The sequence below is a fragment of the Cydia splendana genome, chromosome 12 (genome assembly GCF_910591565.1).
Source record: "Cydia splendana chromosome 12, ilCydSple1.2, whole genome shotgun sequence".
Taxonomy (NCBI): Eukaryota; Metazoa; Arthropoda; class Insecta; order Lepidoptera; family Tortricidae; genus Cydia; species Cydia splendana.
Genome location: NC_085971.1, coordinates 18,359,309 through 18,375,323, shown reverse-complemented (window position 1 = coordinate 18,375,323; position 16,015 = coordinate 18,359,309). Strand labels below are relative to the sequence as shown.

At 38.4% G+C, this 16,015-nt stretch overlaps 1 protein-coding gene across 1 annotated transcript; it reads left to right on the top strand.

Annotated features, from left to right (window-relative positions):
* The first annotated feature begins 6,773 nt into the window (after positions 1-6,773).
* On the top strand, positions 6,774-14,473 carry LOC134795620 (UDP-glycosyltransferase UGT5-like). Its single transcript, XM_063767521.1, has 4 exons — positions 6,774-7,635; positions 13,350-13,569; positions 13,733-13,952; positions 14,183-14,473. The coding sequence occupies exons 1-4, from the start codon at positions 6,820-6,822 to the stop codon at positions 14,442-14,444; spliced, it is 1,518 nt and encodes a 505-aa protein (XP_063623591.1). The 5' UTR covers positions 6,774-6,819; the 3' UTR covers positions 14,445-14,473.
* Positions 14,474-16,015: the final 1,542 nt, after the last annotated feature.

Below are 16,015 nucleotides of genomic sequence, written 5' to 3'. Positions count from 1 at the left end.
GATCACGGTCACGAAACCATTTCGACGGCGAATTTTTCAATAAAATGTAAGGAAGGGACCATTTTTTTATTTATTTTAAAAGCTAAAAAATCTCTTACCTAAATTTTTAAACTGTGTTGTATTTTTTATGATTTCCATGTTTTTATTGTCCAATTTATTGTGACAAATCGCTCATTTCCTATCAATATAATACATGGTGTGTCTGACCATGGGGCTTTAAATCCAGGGCTTGATTTTACTCGCTAAACTGAGCTACTTTTACTATGGGACCAACCCTAAAATCGGGGAAATTTTTTTGGCTTTTCCATAGAAAACGTCGACATCTGATCAGCCAAAATGTATCAAAAAGTAAAAATTTTTTTCGGGATTTCGGGGTTGGTGCCATAGTAAAAGTAGCTCAGTTTAGCGAGTAGATTCGAGCCCTGGATTTAAAGCCCCATGGTCAGTAACACACAGTATATTTCGTTACAAATGTTACAATCCCCATTGCATTGGTTTACATAAGAACATAGTTTATCTGAGTAATAGAATAACTCCCAGGCAGATTCTCCGCGCATTAATAACTGAGAAGTTTGGCAAAAGCCAGAACAAAACGAAATATACGGTTGCTACAGTGTTATGTTTTGGGATCCCACAAGGAGGTGAATTATCCCCGAATGTGTTTTTATTTATTTATTTAAACTTTATTGCACAAAATAGGTATATAGTATATACAACAATGTACAAATGGCGAACTTAATGCCAAATGGCAGTCTCTACCAGTCAACCATGGGGCCAAACAGAGACTTATACTGAGAGTGTTTTTGACTTCTAGGACCATTATTATTTAAAGTTACACTAAACTTATTTTTTTCAAATTTATAGGTTAAAATGACATTTTTATCTCAATACCGTCCAGTTTGACTTTTTTTTGTTAAAATAATTGAGAATTATCTGAAAAGGACTCGATTTTTTACGAATTGCTCGAGTACTGTGACACGGCACTTTGCATGAATGATTCAGTTTAACGTTTTTAGGATTGTCTCGAATATAGTATAGTTTTGTTTTATGGCAAGGAAGTCACTGATGTAGCAACAAAACAAATGACAACCATTTGGCCAATTAGAAACTAATTAAATCTGATGGTGTTGCTACTTCAAATTAAATCCTATATTGATGGAATAATATTAATTAAATATTTAAATCAAGACTTAATATAAATACAAAAAAGGTTGAAATATATTTAAATAATTAAATATAATTTATTTCTATATGCCGAACTTACATATAAAATTATTCCATGGATTTCATTAGTTACTGTTATTTTGATTGTGTTATCCCAGGGACAGTTAGGCTTGAGATCATTTCCTGGTTGGCATTCGCCCTGGATGGGCATCTTTTACATAGAAGAGTGAAGCGATAAACATCATGCTCTGGTAGCATCGATCCGAGTTTTGGTTAGGCAGCAGCCGCTGCGTCCATAAGCTAGGAAGCTGAGATAGTAGTTATTTCGCCATCAACAGTAAGTAGAATGTAATGGTGTCTACAGGTTTATTTCCTTTGTTGAATCCTTGTCCCTGCATATTTGACCATTCGTTTTGTTTCCAGTCTGCTGGTGAAACAATGTGGTTGGGTGGGTTAGTCAGAGCTGTGAGATGAATCCACTCTAGGAATTTCCAGCTGGTAAGAAACTCAGAATATAATAATGTCCCTTGAAAGGTTAAGATACCACATGCTCCTGGTTGTTAATGTTGAAATGTTTCTTTCAGCTGACTGGGTGTTATGTTACGTTACTGTTATGTTACTGCTATCTGGTGAACAGTTCGCCATGAGCATTTCGTCTTTCTGCTGGATGGAGGAGATGTCATCTCCAAACTGAGGTCTTAGTCCTACGGCGGTGCTCCGCGGTGTTTGGTCAGTTGCCTGCTGCTGCACTTGGCTCCGGCACCATGGGTTTGAACTGGCGGTAACATTGTGATGAGGTTGGTGTACGCTTTCCTTCTATCCTAGAAGCATTTTCCAAATCTAAACTTAGAGAATTTAGTACAATCGTATGTGATGGCAAATGATAATTTAGGGACTAACAAACTTAGATAGGTCTGCTTGTAAACCATTGTAGAACCATTATTGGCACGACCCAGCTCTATCGTCTGACATTATAGAATAAGGTGCTTAATGCTAGCTTAATAAATGATTTACTTGTAAGACAACTTCCCCAGTGTGAGAATAGAAATAAATTATGTGTCACAAAACTAACTTTTCATTTTGACATCCTTTAGGAACCCCTGAATAGTTGATGGAAATAAGAGTTAAGCACCTGCTTGAGCTTTTGGTAAGATTTAGATTGGTTAATTTAGTAACCTTAATTGTCCGTGGGTTTCCTCTGGGCAAAGCCCCTGCCGGGCTAGGAAAACTCACGTGACAGTACCTAACATCTTTCTGGTGACCCCATTTTACAGTGTATAAGAATTAGCTACCTGAGCACACCAATAATTTATTAGCACTTCCCATCGACATATTCATATTTCAGTAACAAAATTCAAAACTAGCATCCCCCGAACACTAAATTAAATTACTACACCAATCAAAAAGCCGGATATTTGCTGAATAGACTAGAAATTGCTGCATCAAATGAGAATATTGAAAATGTACGAGCAATTAATTAGTCTCGCTGTTGGCATTAATTAGGTCCAGTATTTAGATTAATGATCGATCGTAGAACCCCAGGGTTAATAGCATATTATACTCGTATTTATCATTATTATCATAATTACTAGTATATGTAGGTCACTCTGAGCAATATCACAGAATAATAGTTATTTGTTTTACAAGGGGGCAAAGTTCTTGTTTAACCGCTCGTGCTAATATTGATACCCGAGCAAGCAAAAGATTCCAAAATTGAACCACGAGCGTAGGAGTGGTTCGAAAAATGGAATCTTGAGCGTTGCGAGAGTTTCAAAGCACGAGGGTTAAACAAAATCTGCCCCCCAGTGAAACACAAAAATTTCACCACACCAACCCGAAGCAAATATTAAATGTAAAATACTTACAAAATCAAACCAAATCAAATCCAAATGAATGTTATTAAATATTTATCATCCAAAATCATTATTTAAAAGTCAATTCTACCAGAAAACTTAAGAAAACAACTCAAAATTTGCATTTGATTACTTTGCCTCACATGTGAATAAAATGCAACTTTACTATCAGTTTTTGAAGTGCAAAGTAAGTCTTTCCGAGCTCTTCTTCTTCTTCCTCGCGTTATCCCGGCATTTTGCCACGGCTCATGGGAGCCTGGGGTCCGCCTGACAACTAATCCGAAGAATTGACGTAGGTAGGTTTTTACGAAAGCGACTGCCATCTGACCTTCCAACCCAGAGGGGAAACTAGGCCTTATTGGGATTAGTCCGGTTTCCTCACGATGTTCGATGTTCTTCCCGAGCTGGTGTGGTGAAAATAATATTAGGTACTAGGTACATAAATTTCACTACACGTTCACTCTCTAACAAAACGCGACTATTGCGAGAGATATAGACGCAAGCGCGAGCAGGCGTCCGTTCTATAGCGGTGCGCGGCAACTACTACTGCTAGACACCAAAACTGGTGTGCCCGCATGCACTTGTAGCGACGCGATGAAATCGCGGAGTGAGCCACGCCTGGCAATATTTACTATCAAACTCTAAATCTAAAATATTTGGCTCTCCCATAGAAAACATCGATTTTTTTCTCAAGCCACGTGTGCAAGCGAAACTATTTAAATTAAAACAGAAATGGAAAAGTCACCGCTTCTGGCAAGACTCAAACTTGCGACTTTAAAACACCGGTCTAATCGCTCTTAACCAACTGAGCTACCAAAGTTCACTAGAAGCGTGCGAAGGTACAGTCACCTGCAATAATATGTTATATATACCTGCAATAATCTATATACTCTTCGAAGGCCGCGAAAATATGTGACACGATCTTATTTGTAGAGCTATAAGAGCGTGTTACATATTTTTGCGGCCTTCGAAGAGTAACATATTATTGCAGGTAACTGTACAAAGACGGCACAAAAAACGGGACGACCTAGTAACCATTCTAAACGCAATTTAATTTTTTTTTCGAATTCTAATTTTATTTTTGATTAATCACTTAGAAAACTACGAGTAACACAACTGTAATCATAGGTAATCATTTATATGTTGCAAACCATTGTATTACACATGTTCTCAAAATGTAACCTGAATGTTATCCACTTTACCCTTTTACTCCAACATATGTTGTATGTCGCATGATCCTAATATTTGTATGTCGAGGATGGGCCGCGTGATTAATATTTACTTCTACCAAGAGATAACACTGTCATTGTAAACCTTATCACAACCGAGTAAGGTCTAAAATGAGACGTTTGCGCTGAATATCCAACTTTAGAAGATATTCCCGTGTTGAGTTTCTATTTTGAAACAAGGAAGTAATTCGGTCGCTTAGCTTGCAATGTTTTAGCACTTTTAAGTTTAAAAATATTTATTAGTGCATACAAACTTAATATAATACATACCTAGAAACAAAACATGACTAACCTACAAAACTTAAAAACTAAATAAAAAAAAAAAAAAAACTAAACTTAAAATAAATAAGTTTAAAAAAAGTTTGATGACAGTTTTTCCTGTTCTATCAGCGAACCTGTCGGCATCTTCGTGTTGAGCGAGCAATGTAATGCACGAATACGAAATTATTTGCTGAAATGGAGACATTTCATCACTCTGTGAATAAATAATAGGTAGTACATGGGACGAAGAAGCGTGAGCGGGGCAGGCCCAGGCGGAGATGGCGGGACGACTTTGACGCCTTCCTTAACAACTGGCCGGAAGAAACGCTAAATCGGGAGTATGGAAAACAAATGGAGAGGCCTTATCCCAGCAGTGAGACACTCAAATAGGCTAAGAAATAAAAAGTTAATAGGACAATATTACACAAATCGACTTAGTCCTATTAGCAACCTCAAGAATAAAGTACCTAGTAATTTTCTAAGGCGTAATTCGAGGGAAGCCAGTGCTCAGCTGTGAAACTGGTTTAACTTGACAGACATTCAGACGTACTCTATGAGTAACCACTGATGAATCTCTCAACCGTAATGTTGAAGTACAGGGTGGCCAAATAACATGTATACACTTTAGTTTATGTAATTTTATTCTATGAATTGTAAAAATTATTAAGTATTTCTTGTTAAATATTTAGGGCCGGCAATGAAATATGGAAAATAATGTCAGACAAATGTCCACCTCTAGCAGCATGCCAGATGTGAACCCTTTTCATCGCGTTTTTCATTACATGTTCACACATTTCCTGCGTTATCTCAGTGACTGTATCTCGAATATTTTGTTTTAATTGCTGAAGGTTCATTGGCCTGTTAGCATAGACAGTACAGACACGTCCCTTTAGATAGCCCCACGGAAAAAGTCAGGAGCTATTGTTAGCCGCGAAGGTGATTTCTATCAAAAATTGGCCGCAATTTTCTTAGATTTTCCGCAATTGAGTTTGTTGTTGTTTCCAAAATTGGGTTGAGTAGAACGTTTTAATATTTATATATATATATATATATATAATTTTCATGCAACAACTGTCATATTTGCCGCCAAAACAAAATGGCGTTAAAAAAAGTTGTATACCTCCAAGTTGCCCACCCTGTATACTGTATTGTTTGAAGTAATTTTCCTTATAAGTAGTACAGTCAGTATCAATAGTATATCAAATAGTAAAGATATGTGACGTTCCACGGCAAAAGGTACCTTATGGCGGATGGCGCTTACCATATTATTAACGCCGCTCCAATATTATTGCGGCCGCCAAAGGTACCTTTTGCCCTGGAACGTCACATATCTTTACTATTTCATATCTAGTGAATCTCTAATTCATTTCCCGAATCGCGCCGTTGACTGTAACATATACTTTGGACAGTGAACTGTAGAGTAGTGTAGAGTAGAGATAAGTACGGTTACCATCAGTTTGTCACTGACATAAACGCCGTCGAGAACGTAATTTACTTTCTATACGTCCCGTTTGCACTAATATGCGAGTGCGAGCGAGATGTATAGAAAGTAAATTACGTTCTCGACGGCGTTTATGTCAGTGACAAACTAGGGATGCTACAGAGCTCCGGTTCCGTTTCCGTTAAGTCGGAATTTGCGTTTGATATTACACATTCGTGTCTGTTCCGGTTTTTTTTTTTTGTTAATTTACTGTTAATTTGTTGTTTGTATTATTCGTGTTATTGAAATTAAAACTACCTATTCATATGTGTTGTGTTGTGTAATGTGTACCTACTGACAGTACTGCCTACTGACTGTGTGTGGTGAATGTTAGTGACTAAAAAAACAAAATGAAATCAAAATCAAGTTCAATTTGGAATTTTGTTTTAATAGACCTACCCTGAACGTCTCCGATTCTGGTTCCGGTTCCGTTTTTGGTTCCGAATCCGTTTCCTATTCCGATAAACTAAATTAAAAACATCTGTTTCTGTTTTCGGTTCCGATAAAACCACATCCCTTACATCCCTGGTAGAGATATATCTTTATTTGTGGCAGATACTTTTGGCACGTTGATTCCTCCGCTACTATGCCTAATATGATGCTGACTGTACCTAACCCTGTACACAGTTATCAATTATAGTAATCACACAGGCTAGAACTGTCCGATCATTCTCGAGGCTAAGACAGTGATGAATTATTCAAACGAATATCGCATCTATAAACTTCACATAAGATTGAAATACCTAACCAGTACTTAGTACATTTTCACAATTCTCTCACAAATGGCAGCATTTAGTTGGTATTCTACGCATTTGTGACAATCGGCTTGAGAATGGTGGGTGGGTGGCGATGCGCGTTTATTATATGCGTCTGTGCATGGTACGGAGATACCGCGCGGATACTCATCGTAGTGCCAACTCCTTCTATTAGCCATCAGGTAGTGTTCCGTCCAATAGCACTGGAGTTAGCAAAGCGTCATCGTGTTGTTATTTTGACTACTGACCCAGCGTTTCCAGACCAGGCTCCGCCGAATCTCACAGAAATAGATCTCCACGAAACCTACGCTCCATGGATCGACCGCTTCGTTAAAGCCGCTACTGGAAAGCGAAATGATTTATACAAGCAAGTTGATACGGCGTTCGGTGTCATTTTAGAAATATTCCCAAAGCAAATGAAGAGTGAGGCTGTAAAGAAGGTGTTTGAAAAAGAAAAGTTCGATTTAGTGATCGCAGAAGCATGGCCGAGACCGTCGCTGGCACTGTCTCATGTCTTCAAAGCGCCTGTTATATTGATGAGTTCTCTTGGCGGAATGGATGAACATTACCAATTAATGGGTGCTCCTTTCAACCCAATATTGTACCCAGACTTCCTTCGCACGCGTCTGTACAATCTTACGTTATGGGAGAAAGTAACAGAGATGTGTAACCGTTACCTAGTGTATCGGTTAATGGTGTCGTATCAAGAAAAAGAAGATGTGATGCTTCGAGACTTGTTTGGAAAAGATACGCCTCCGTTAGAGGAGTTGAAGAAAAATGTGGAGTTGCTGATGGTGAATATAGATCCTGTGTTTGAGGGCTACCGCCCAGTGCCGCCTAATGTGATACATTTAGGGAGTCTTAATTGTGCGCCGGCTAAAGATCTGCCTCAGGTAAGCCTTTGTACCGTTATGCATATCTGCAAGATCCCTTTAATAGATAGTTAATAAGCGAAATTAATTAGATTTGTCTGTCTGCTCCCTTTTATCACTTAAACCGCTGAACCCAACGTAGATAAAAATTTATAAGTAGGTACTTAGATAGTTTGAATGGAAAATTGATATGGACATGGGATAGTTTTATGAATCATTACGATAATTCCACGCAGACAAATTCGCAGTAAAACGCGCTAGTATTTTAAAAGTGTTGCTAATTGCCAACTGGAGATTTCTTTGTACAACAAAGTCGCTATTTCTTTTTACCATTCCAACGATTTTAATGACGACCATAACCTTAAATTAACTAACGCAATAACCACCACTAACCAACTGTGTTTGTTGTATTTCTTTAACTTTTTAACTAACGATTTAACTTTTTAAATAACGGTTTAACTAACGATTTACTAACCGCGAATATAAGGAAAAAAAATATCTTTATATATAAATATTGTCATCATGTGTAAAACTTGTAGTGAACCAGTGATTGATGGTGTGGACTGTGGCAGCTGCCGTAGTCAATTTCACTTTGGGTGCATCGGCGTAGTGGAAACCACCTACCGAAAAATGAACATGGATCGAAGAGCAGGAATACGATGCCAGAAATGTCGTGCCAGCACGACAATTCACAGGACATATCCACCATTCTCGAGGAGCTGAGAGGTTTTAGGGCAGAGTTCGGCGCCGCTAGGTCAGACATTGAGCGAATCTCCAATTCTGTTGACTCATTAAATGCAAAATGGAATGAGATGGAATCCCGGTTTTCCAGTTTAGAAGACAGAGTGATTGCTCTGGAAAGCAGTGCGAAAGTCGTTTCGAAATTACAATCGGAACTTGCCACCTCAAGTCAGACAATACATAACCTACAAAATGAATTGCATGTGCGTGACCAAAATGCACGAATGAACAACGTCGAAGTATCTGGAATACCGTATAAGAAGGGCGAAAACCTTTTAGTGATACTGGACACTATTTACAAAAAAGTTGGTGTACATCTGGAGGCTAAAGAGGTGGATTCCATACATCGCGTCCGCCGTTTCGTTAGCAGAAATACTGGTCAAGTTGACACCAACTCGGAAGGCAACGTAACAGGCGAGAGAAGCATGGGTAGCAATGCGACAGAACCACGTCCCCCCGCGATTATAGTTAAATTCACCAGGCGGCTGTGCAAGGACCAGCTGCTGGCAGCAGTGCGCGCGCGCCGCGGCCTCACCACCACAGACATCGGCACGGAGGGACCGGCTCGTGCCATATTCATAAGTGATCACCTCACGCCGACAAATAAACTGCTATTAAAACGCGCCAGGGAAAGGAAAGCTGAGCTCCAGTATGCATACCTTTGGACTCGCGATTGCAAGATCCTCATGCGTAAGACCGACACGTCTAAAATCGTCGCGATAAATAACGATTCGGATCTATTTAAGTTAAAGTGACTACTATGTTTATGTTATATCAGTATGTACACGTTTGCATGTGAATATGATTATTATATACTCTGTTATTGCCCTTTGCCTTCACAAATGACTGCCAAAGTACTTCTCGTCTATTTAGCACAAATCACATCATTTATTAACTATTTGCTTACGGCTATAATGGGCAGACCTGCATGCGCGTCTCATTATTATGAATGCTATCGTTATCTCAACGCTTTTTATGTACCTACATACGCCCGCCACCATGTCGCAAATATTTTACCTGTTAATAAACAATATATATGTTTTTGTATTGTATCATTTTGTAATGCCTCAACTGCTTTGAATTATAATAGTGCCTTTAGACTACTGCTGTTCATAGCTACACACAGTATAAATATACGCCTACGCTTTGTTCTTATATTTACAATAATGCAAATAAATACATTTTTTATCTGCAGTGTCGGATAAGCTATTTAACGGTTATTATCAAAACGTACGGGGACTACGTACTAAATCGCATAGTTTCTTTTCACAAGTTGCCCTGGCCGATTACGATTTTATCTGTATTACTGAATCCTGGCTGACCTCGAATTTTTATGACAGAGAATATGTTGACGAAAGATACATAGTATATAGGTGCGACCGGTCGGAGGTGGACAGCGGCGCTGCGCGCGGCGGGGGCGTGCTGGTGGCGGCGCGCCGCGAGCTGCTGCCGCTGCGCCGCGCCTGGCCCTGCCCCTCCCCCGCGCACGCAGAGTGTGTTTGGATATCACTCCCTATTTGTAATGATCACTTTAACTCTCAGCGTAGAAATACTTAAATATAAGCATGCGTATACATTCCGCACGGATCTAACCACAAAGATGCTATCGAATCATTTTTTGACATAACTTCTCGACTTATTCTCGATCACCCTGATGATGTATTCCTTATTACAGGGGACTTTAATATCTCCCATGCTGAATGGTTAGGTGGAGGCTCCGGAGCACTATCCTTAAATAATTCTAGTAATGTTTTAGTTCAATTTATGCATGATTTTATGTCGCTCAGTAATTTAAATCAATTTAACAATATTGTTAATGTCAATAATCGTATCCTTGACCTCATATTTAATAACGAGCTTTGTACAGTCACTAGGTGTGATATTCCGTTGACTCCAGAGGATGTACACCATGCGGCATTATTTTTAAATTTAAAACTTAATTATACTGCGCCTATTAAACCCGCAAAAACGCTTATATATAAATTCTATTTAGCAAATTATGATGATATTAACAGTGACTTATTAAATATAGATTGGAACACATTTTTCAATAATTTAAATATTGAAGGATGCGTAACCAAGTTTTATAATTTGTTATATACCTTAATTGACAAACACGTACCTTGCTGTTATTCTAGAAACTCGTGTACAAATTATCCTGTATGGCATAGTAGATCTTTAAGGAAGATTTTAAAAGAAAAAAGAAAATATCATAAATTATGGAAATGTTATAGTAATCCGTTAGATTATGAAAGTTATAAAATTTTAAGAAAAAGAGCTGAAAAAATAGAAAATGAGTGTTATAAAAATTATATAGAAAGTTCCGAGGATAAAATAAAATCACATGTAAAGCATTTTTGGAAATTTATTAAGTCCTCAATGTCCAATAAAGGTATACCACAAACAATGAATTACAGGGGTGTTTCTGCATCAGACGGTGAAACTATTTGTAATATGTTCAGTGATCACTTCCAATCAGTCTTTGAAAATTCCACCTTACCACCACTGGACATCGACTGCCTGGAGCCACCGCCCAAGCCAGTTTTTGATTTTAGTACAATTATGTTGACAAATGAAATGGTCCTCAAATATCTGAAATCTGTTGATATAAATAAAGGCGCAGGACCTGATCGTATACATCCTTTGCTAATTAGTAAATGTTCTGGTACTTTGGTGGTTCCTGTCACCAAATTATATCAGCAGTCTATTAAGGAGGGAAAGGTACCGCAAATCTGGAAAACGGCGTGGATCACACCAATACCTAAGGGTTCTATAAGTCAAGACGTCGAAAAGTATAGGCCTATTTCTAAGTTGTGCCAATTCGGTAAAATATTGGAAAAAATTGTCACTGACCAATTATCAAACGCTGTACGGCGTCATATCAATCCGAGTCAGCACGGGTTCTATAAGGGTCGAAGTGTGGAGAGTAATCTTTTGTCCTTTAGTGAAGTCATACGAGATGCAATGGATAATAAGTATCAAGTCGACGCAGTTTACACAGACTTCGCTAAAGCGTTCGACAAAATTTCTTACAATACGCTTCTGGTGAAACTTTAGAAACTTGGCATCCATGGTGATCTTTTTCGATGGGTGAAATCGTATATAGAAAATAGGTCCCAAAGTGTTGTACTTGGCGGTTTTTCATCGGCTTTCAAAATAACCACTTCAGGTGTCCCTCAAGGGTCCCATTTGGGCCCTTTATTATTCATTTTATACATAAACGATATCACGGAGTGTCTGACAAATTCTAAAGCCCTTTTATACGCCGATGATACTAAAATATTTCGAATCATTAAAACAGACGCTGACTGTGCTCTATTGCAGGATGATTTAACTAGCTTTGAAACATATTGTGTGCAAAATAATCTGTTTTTAAATAGTGACAAATGTTCAGTTATTACCTTCACTCGGAAAAGGGATCCCATTGTATTCAGTTACCGGCTCTGCGGCAGTTTTCTAACACGACAGCATAGTATACGTGACCTAGGGGTGCTAATGGATGCAAAACTAACGTTTAACCCACATATAGATCATATATTAAACAAAGCATACAAACAACTGGGTTTCGTTCTTCGCGTAGCAAAACCTTTTCGAAGACCTCTCACTTATAAACTTCTTTATAATAGTTACGTTCGTAGTAGATTGGAATTTGCCTCTGTAGTATGGAATCCTTTCTATAATGTCCATAAGACTCGAATTGAAAGACTCCAGAAAAAGTTTATTAAAGGACTGGAATTTCGAGTAGGTCGGAACTATGTAAATTACGCTTCCTCGGCTACACATCATAATATCCAGCCGCTTTCACTTAGGCGGTCATGTACAGATTTGGTATTTTTATTCAAAATTATTAATAATGTCGTAGATGCCCCCGACTTATTATATAAAATTGGCTTCCGTGTTCCCCGTAGGAATGAACGTAGTTGTCGTAGTAAGGCATTATTTAGCATTCCTAACAGCAGAACGAAACACGCACAGCATTCATATATTGGGCGCGCATGTAAGCAGTACAATGAAAAATGTATGGACGCAGACTTGTTTGGCAGTTCATTAGGTCTGTTTAAGAAAACTGTATATTCTTTGTTGAAGTAAAGAAAGTGTGAAATGTTGCAAGCAACCGCATACTTGTAATTTGAGTCTTTTCTCTTTTACATCTATTCTATTTTTATGTAATTGGGTACTATAAGTTTACACTAATTTTATACATTTGTAAATTATCTTTGTAAATTAGGGAACTATAGGTCTATACCGAAATTAATTTGTAGCTTCTAGCTAAGTTGCTCATATGTTTATTTTAAGACTGTTTGTTTCTCAATAAAACAAAAAAAAAAATTCTTCTTTTAGTTTACAAACTTAATGCAATTTGCTGGAACCAGGAATAAGTGGCCAAAATGTTACGAGTTATAAGACCACATGGCGTATTATAAAATTTTAATGTATTAATTATTCTATTTTATAATTCTTATTTTCCTTTAAGTTCATAAAAGAACCTGTATCACTTTCCTCGGAGGAATCACTAAATCCTGAGTCACAAACTTTGTCCTAGTTCAGGAAACAGAGGCTCAATCCCAATGAAACTGTTATAAACCTAATAAAAGATTTTTTTTGTTTTGTAATTTAGTGGAAGGCTTATATAATACTGTATTAGGTTTCAAGTAAATAAAGATTATGATTTATTATTATGAGTTAAAAATGCTTTTTACTTCGACTTGTGTCAATTAGCCGTATGGACGTCATTATCGTTAAATGTTTTTAAGAATAGAAGCAATTTAAACATGGCGGCTAAGCTACGATGTGTCTAAACGATGCTACATAATGTCACATAATTATTTTCAATGCGACAGCAACTATGCAAATACACCACAATAATAGAGTCGTTTTAATAATAGTGTGAGGAGGCGATTTTAACTAACGACATTATGACTAACGAAAATGCGGACACACACATTATGACTTAAAACTTTATGGGAGACAATAGAGAACCTTGGTGTTTCCAGGACCTAAAATCATGGATGGACTCATCAAAGCACGGAGTCATCTACATGAGTTTTGGCACGAACACGGATCCGTCGCTGCTTCCACCGGAGCGTATGGCGATCTTCAGTCGGGTGTTCGAGAAACTGCCGTATGATGTGCTGTGGAAGTGGAAGGAGCCACCAGCGGGACTGCCGGCTAATGTGCGGACGTCGGCTTGGCTTCCACAGTCTGATCTGCTGCGCAAGTATCTGGTTTATACAATGATGCAGGATTTATTCTGCATCTTCTCCGACTTTGATTTAGTCCAAAATGTTGAATACTAAAAGCATGGTATAGACCGACTGAACTACACCTAGAAGTGATAGTGTAGATTAGTCTCCATGGACAATGGTTTTGTTCGCAGGCCACAAGAAGCTAGTTCTCTTCATCACCCAAGCAGGCCTCCAGTCCACAGACGAGGCCCTCCGCGCCGGTGTGCCTCTCCTAGCTTTCCCCATGCTCGGTGACCAGTGGTTTAATGCTGAGCAATATGAGAGGCTCGGTGTAGGCCGAAGGTTGGAGTTGACTTCGCTCACTGATGACCAACTACGGGAAAATATTGAGGAGATTATTAAAGACCGAGGGTAAGATCACCTACTTATAAACAAGGTACCTAATGATATTATGCATGATTTAATGTTAGTGGTACAATGCTGACTCTCCGAGATGACCTTTTTTCGTGACTTCGGTGGCCTGTTATCCGGCAGTTTTCTAACTTTGCCTAGGTATAGTTAAAGAACTAACTCTTAACTCATAGCTCTAATTTTCATTTAAATTGCGATTTAACATTATGTCCTTCATTTTCCGATTGCAGTTACCGCACCCGCTCCAAGCTCCTAAGTGAAGAGATGCAAGACCGCTCAGAGTCGTCACTCGAGCGCGCCATCTGGTGGATCGAGCGCACATTGCGGCGTCGCACGCGCAGGCGCGCCCCCGCCGTACACGTCAGCTGGCTTACCTTCATCGATGGAGACATAGTAGCGGCCGCTCTTGTGCTGATCATTGGTGTATTGCTGGTTCTTTTAGGGTTGTATAAAGTGTTAACTGGACGAAACGTTAAAGTTAAAACTACTTAATCGTAAACCTCCATGATATAAGTTTGGCACTGAAATAGACGCTAGCGTAAACGTAACTTACTTTCTATGCATCTCGATTCTCGCTCGTACTGACATGTTAGTGCGAGCGAGATGTATTGAAAGTAAATTACGTAAACGTTAGAGTATAATTATGTCAGTTCTGTACGTCTACCATCAGTTTTGACAATGACAATACGCTCACGTCTACGTAACTTACTTTCTATGCATCTCGCTCGTACTCGCATATTAGTGCAAGCGAGATGTACAGAAATTAAATTACGTAGACGTGAGCGTTATGTCAATGTCAAAACTGGTGGTAGACGTACTGATACTGTCAATGACTCATGGTACTGTTAATAGTCTATTTTAATATTTAAAACTTTCGCTTTTTGAACACATATTAACTCACATTTATATCTACTTATCTCACGGGTCTATCGCGAATTTATTTTATTACCTTTATTTACCGACGTTTCGACACAGGTTTCACTATAAATGTGTGTGTGTGTTCATCTATAAATGTGAGTTAATATGAAGTCTATTTTATTTTTGAGCGATAAATTCTAATCGAATAGAATTTACACTAGGGGTTCAGTACGGATATGATGGTCGTTCTTGTCTACGTGACAGCGTGATAAAAGATAAAACGGTATCCGTCACTTTCAAATCTTTCAAACGCGCTCTGTTAAAAAGTGACGGATATTTTTGTGACGTGGATAAAGCCATCCATAATATGATAGAGTCGGACCAAAAAAAGTTTGCAGCGGATTTGATAGCCCACGCAGTGCAAGTGTCATTTATATGTCATAATTTCATAGAAGTTTGACGTTTAAAATAACACGTGCACTGCGTGGGCTATCAAATACGCTGCAGACTTTTCATGGACTGACTCTATTAGGCCTACAGCTGGCGTATTATGGATCGCTTTATCCACATTTATCCACGTGATAAAATAACTGTCACTTTTTAACTCCGCGTGGTAAGTGACGGACACCGTTTTATCATGCTGTCACGTAGACAAAAACGACCATCATATCCGTACTGGTCGGCTTAATGGAAATAGGTTTCTATTCTTTAATAGTCTTAGTTTATTACATATAAACAATGTAACTTCCTACAAAAAGGGATTTATATTGCAGCAAGCCGTTAGCGTAGAAAAGTTGGCACAAATACCGATAGGTCGTCGACTAGTCACAGAGCAATTTGAAATCGGAATCGTTCTTACATCCTGTTTATTATGGAAAACGGATCAAGGTGGTGGTACTAGTGCTCGAAATAATGCCAATGCCCAATAGATGACACCCTGCTGTCACCTCTATTGACAATGACTTAAGTTTCAAGGTGACATGCACTGGGACCGCGTCGAGCACCAGTACCACCACCTTATATTGCTATCCGTTTGTATATTTCGTATACTTCCTGTACAGTAGCGGTATGATGGTTGCACCTTTTAGCACTGCTCAAACTCAAATGGTTTATACCCCAATTGCAGCTTTTATTTTTTATCAAAAACATATTTTGACATATCCAAAACTATATTTCCCCTATTCTTTAGCTAAAATAGCAATGGC

What these genes read in the sequence shown, in the direction of transcription:
- LOC134795620 (XM_063767521.1), top strand. Translation starts at nt 6,820, where the DNA reads ATGGTGGGTGGGTGGCGATGCGCGTTTATTATATGCGTCTGTGCATGG. An exon ending in TCCACAGTCTGATCTGCTGC is followed by an intron (nt 13,570 to 13,732) that starts GCAAGTATCTGG and finishes TTTTGTTCGCAG; the next exon opens with GCCACAAGAAGCTAGTTCTC. An exon ending in GAGATTATTAAAGACCGAGG is followed by an intron (nt 13,953 to 14,182) that starts GTAAGATCACCT and finishes TTCCGATTGCAG; the next exon opens with TTACCGCACCCGCTCCAAGC.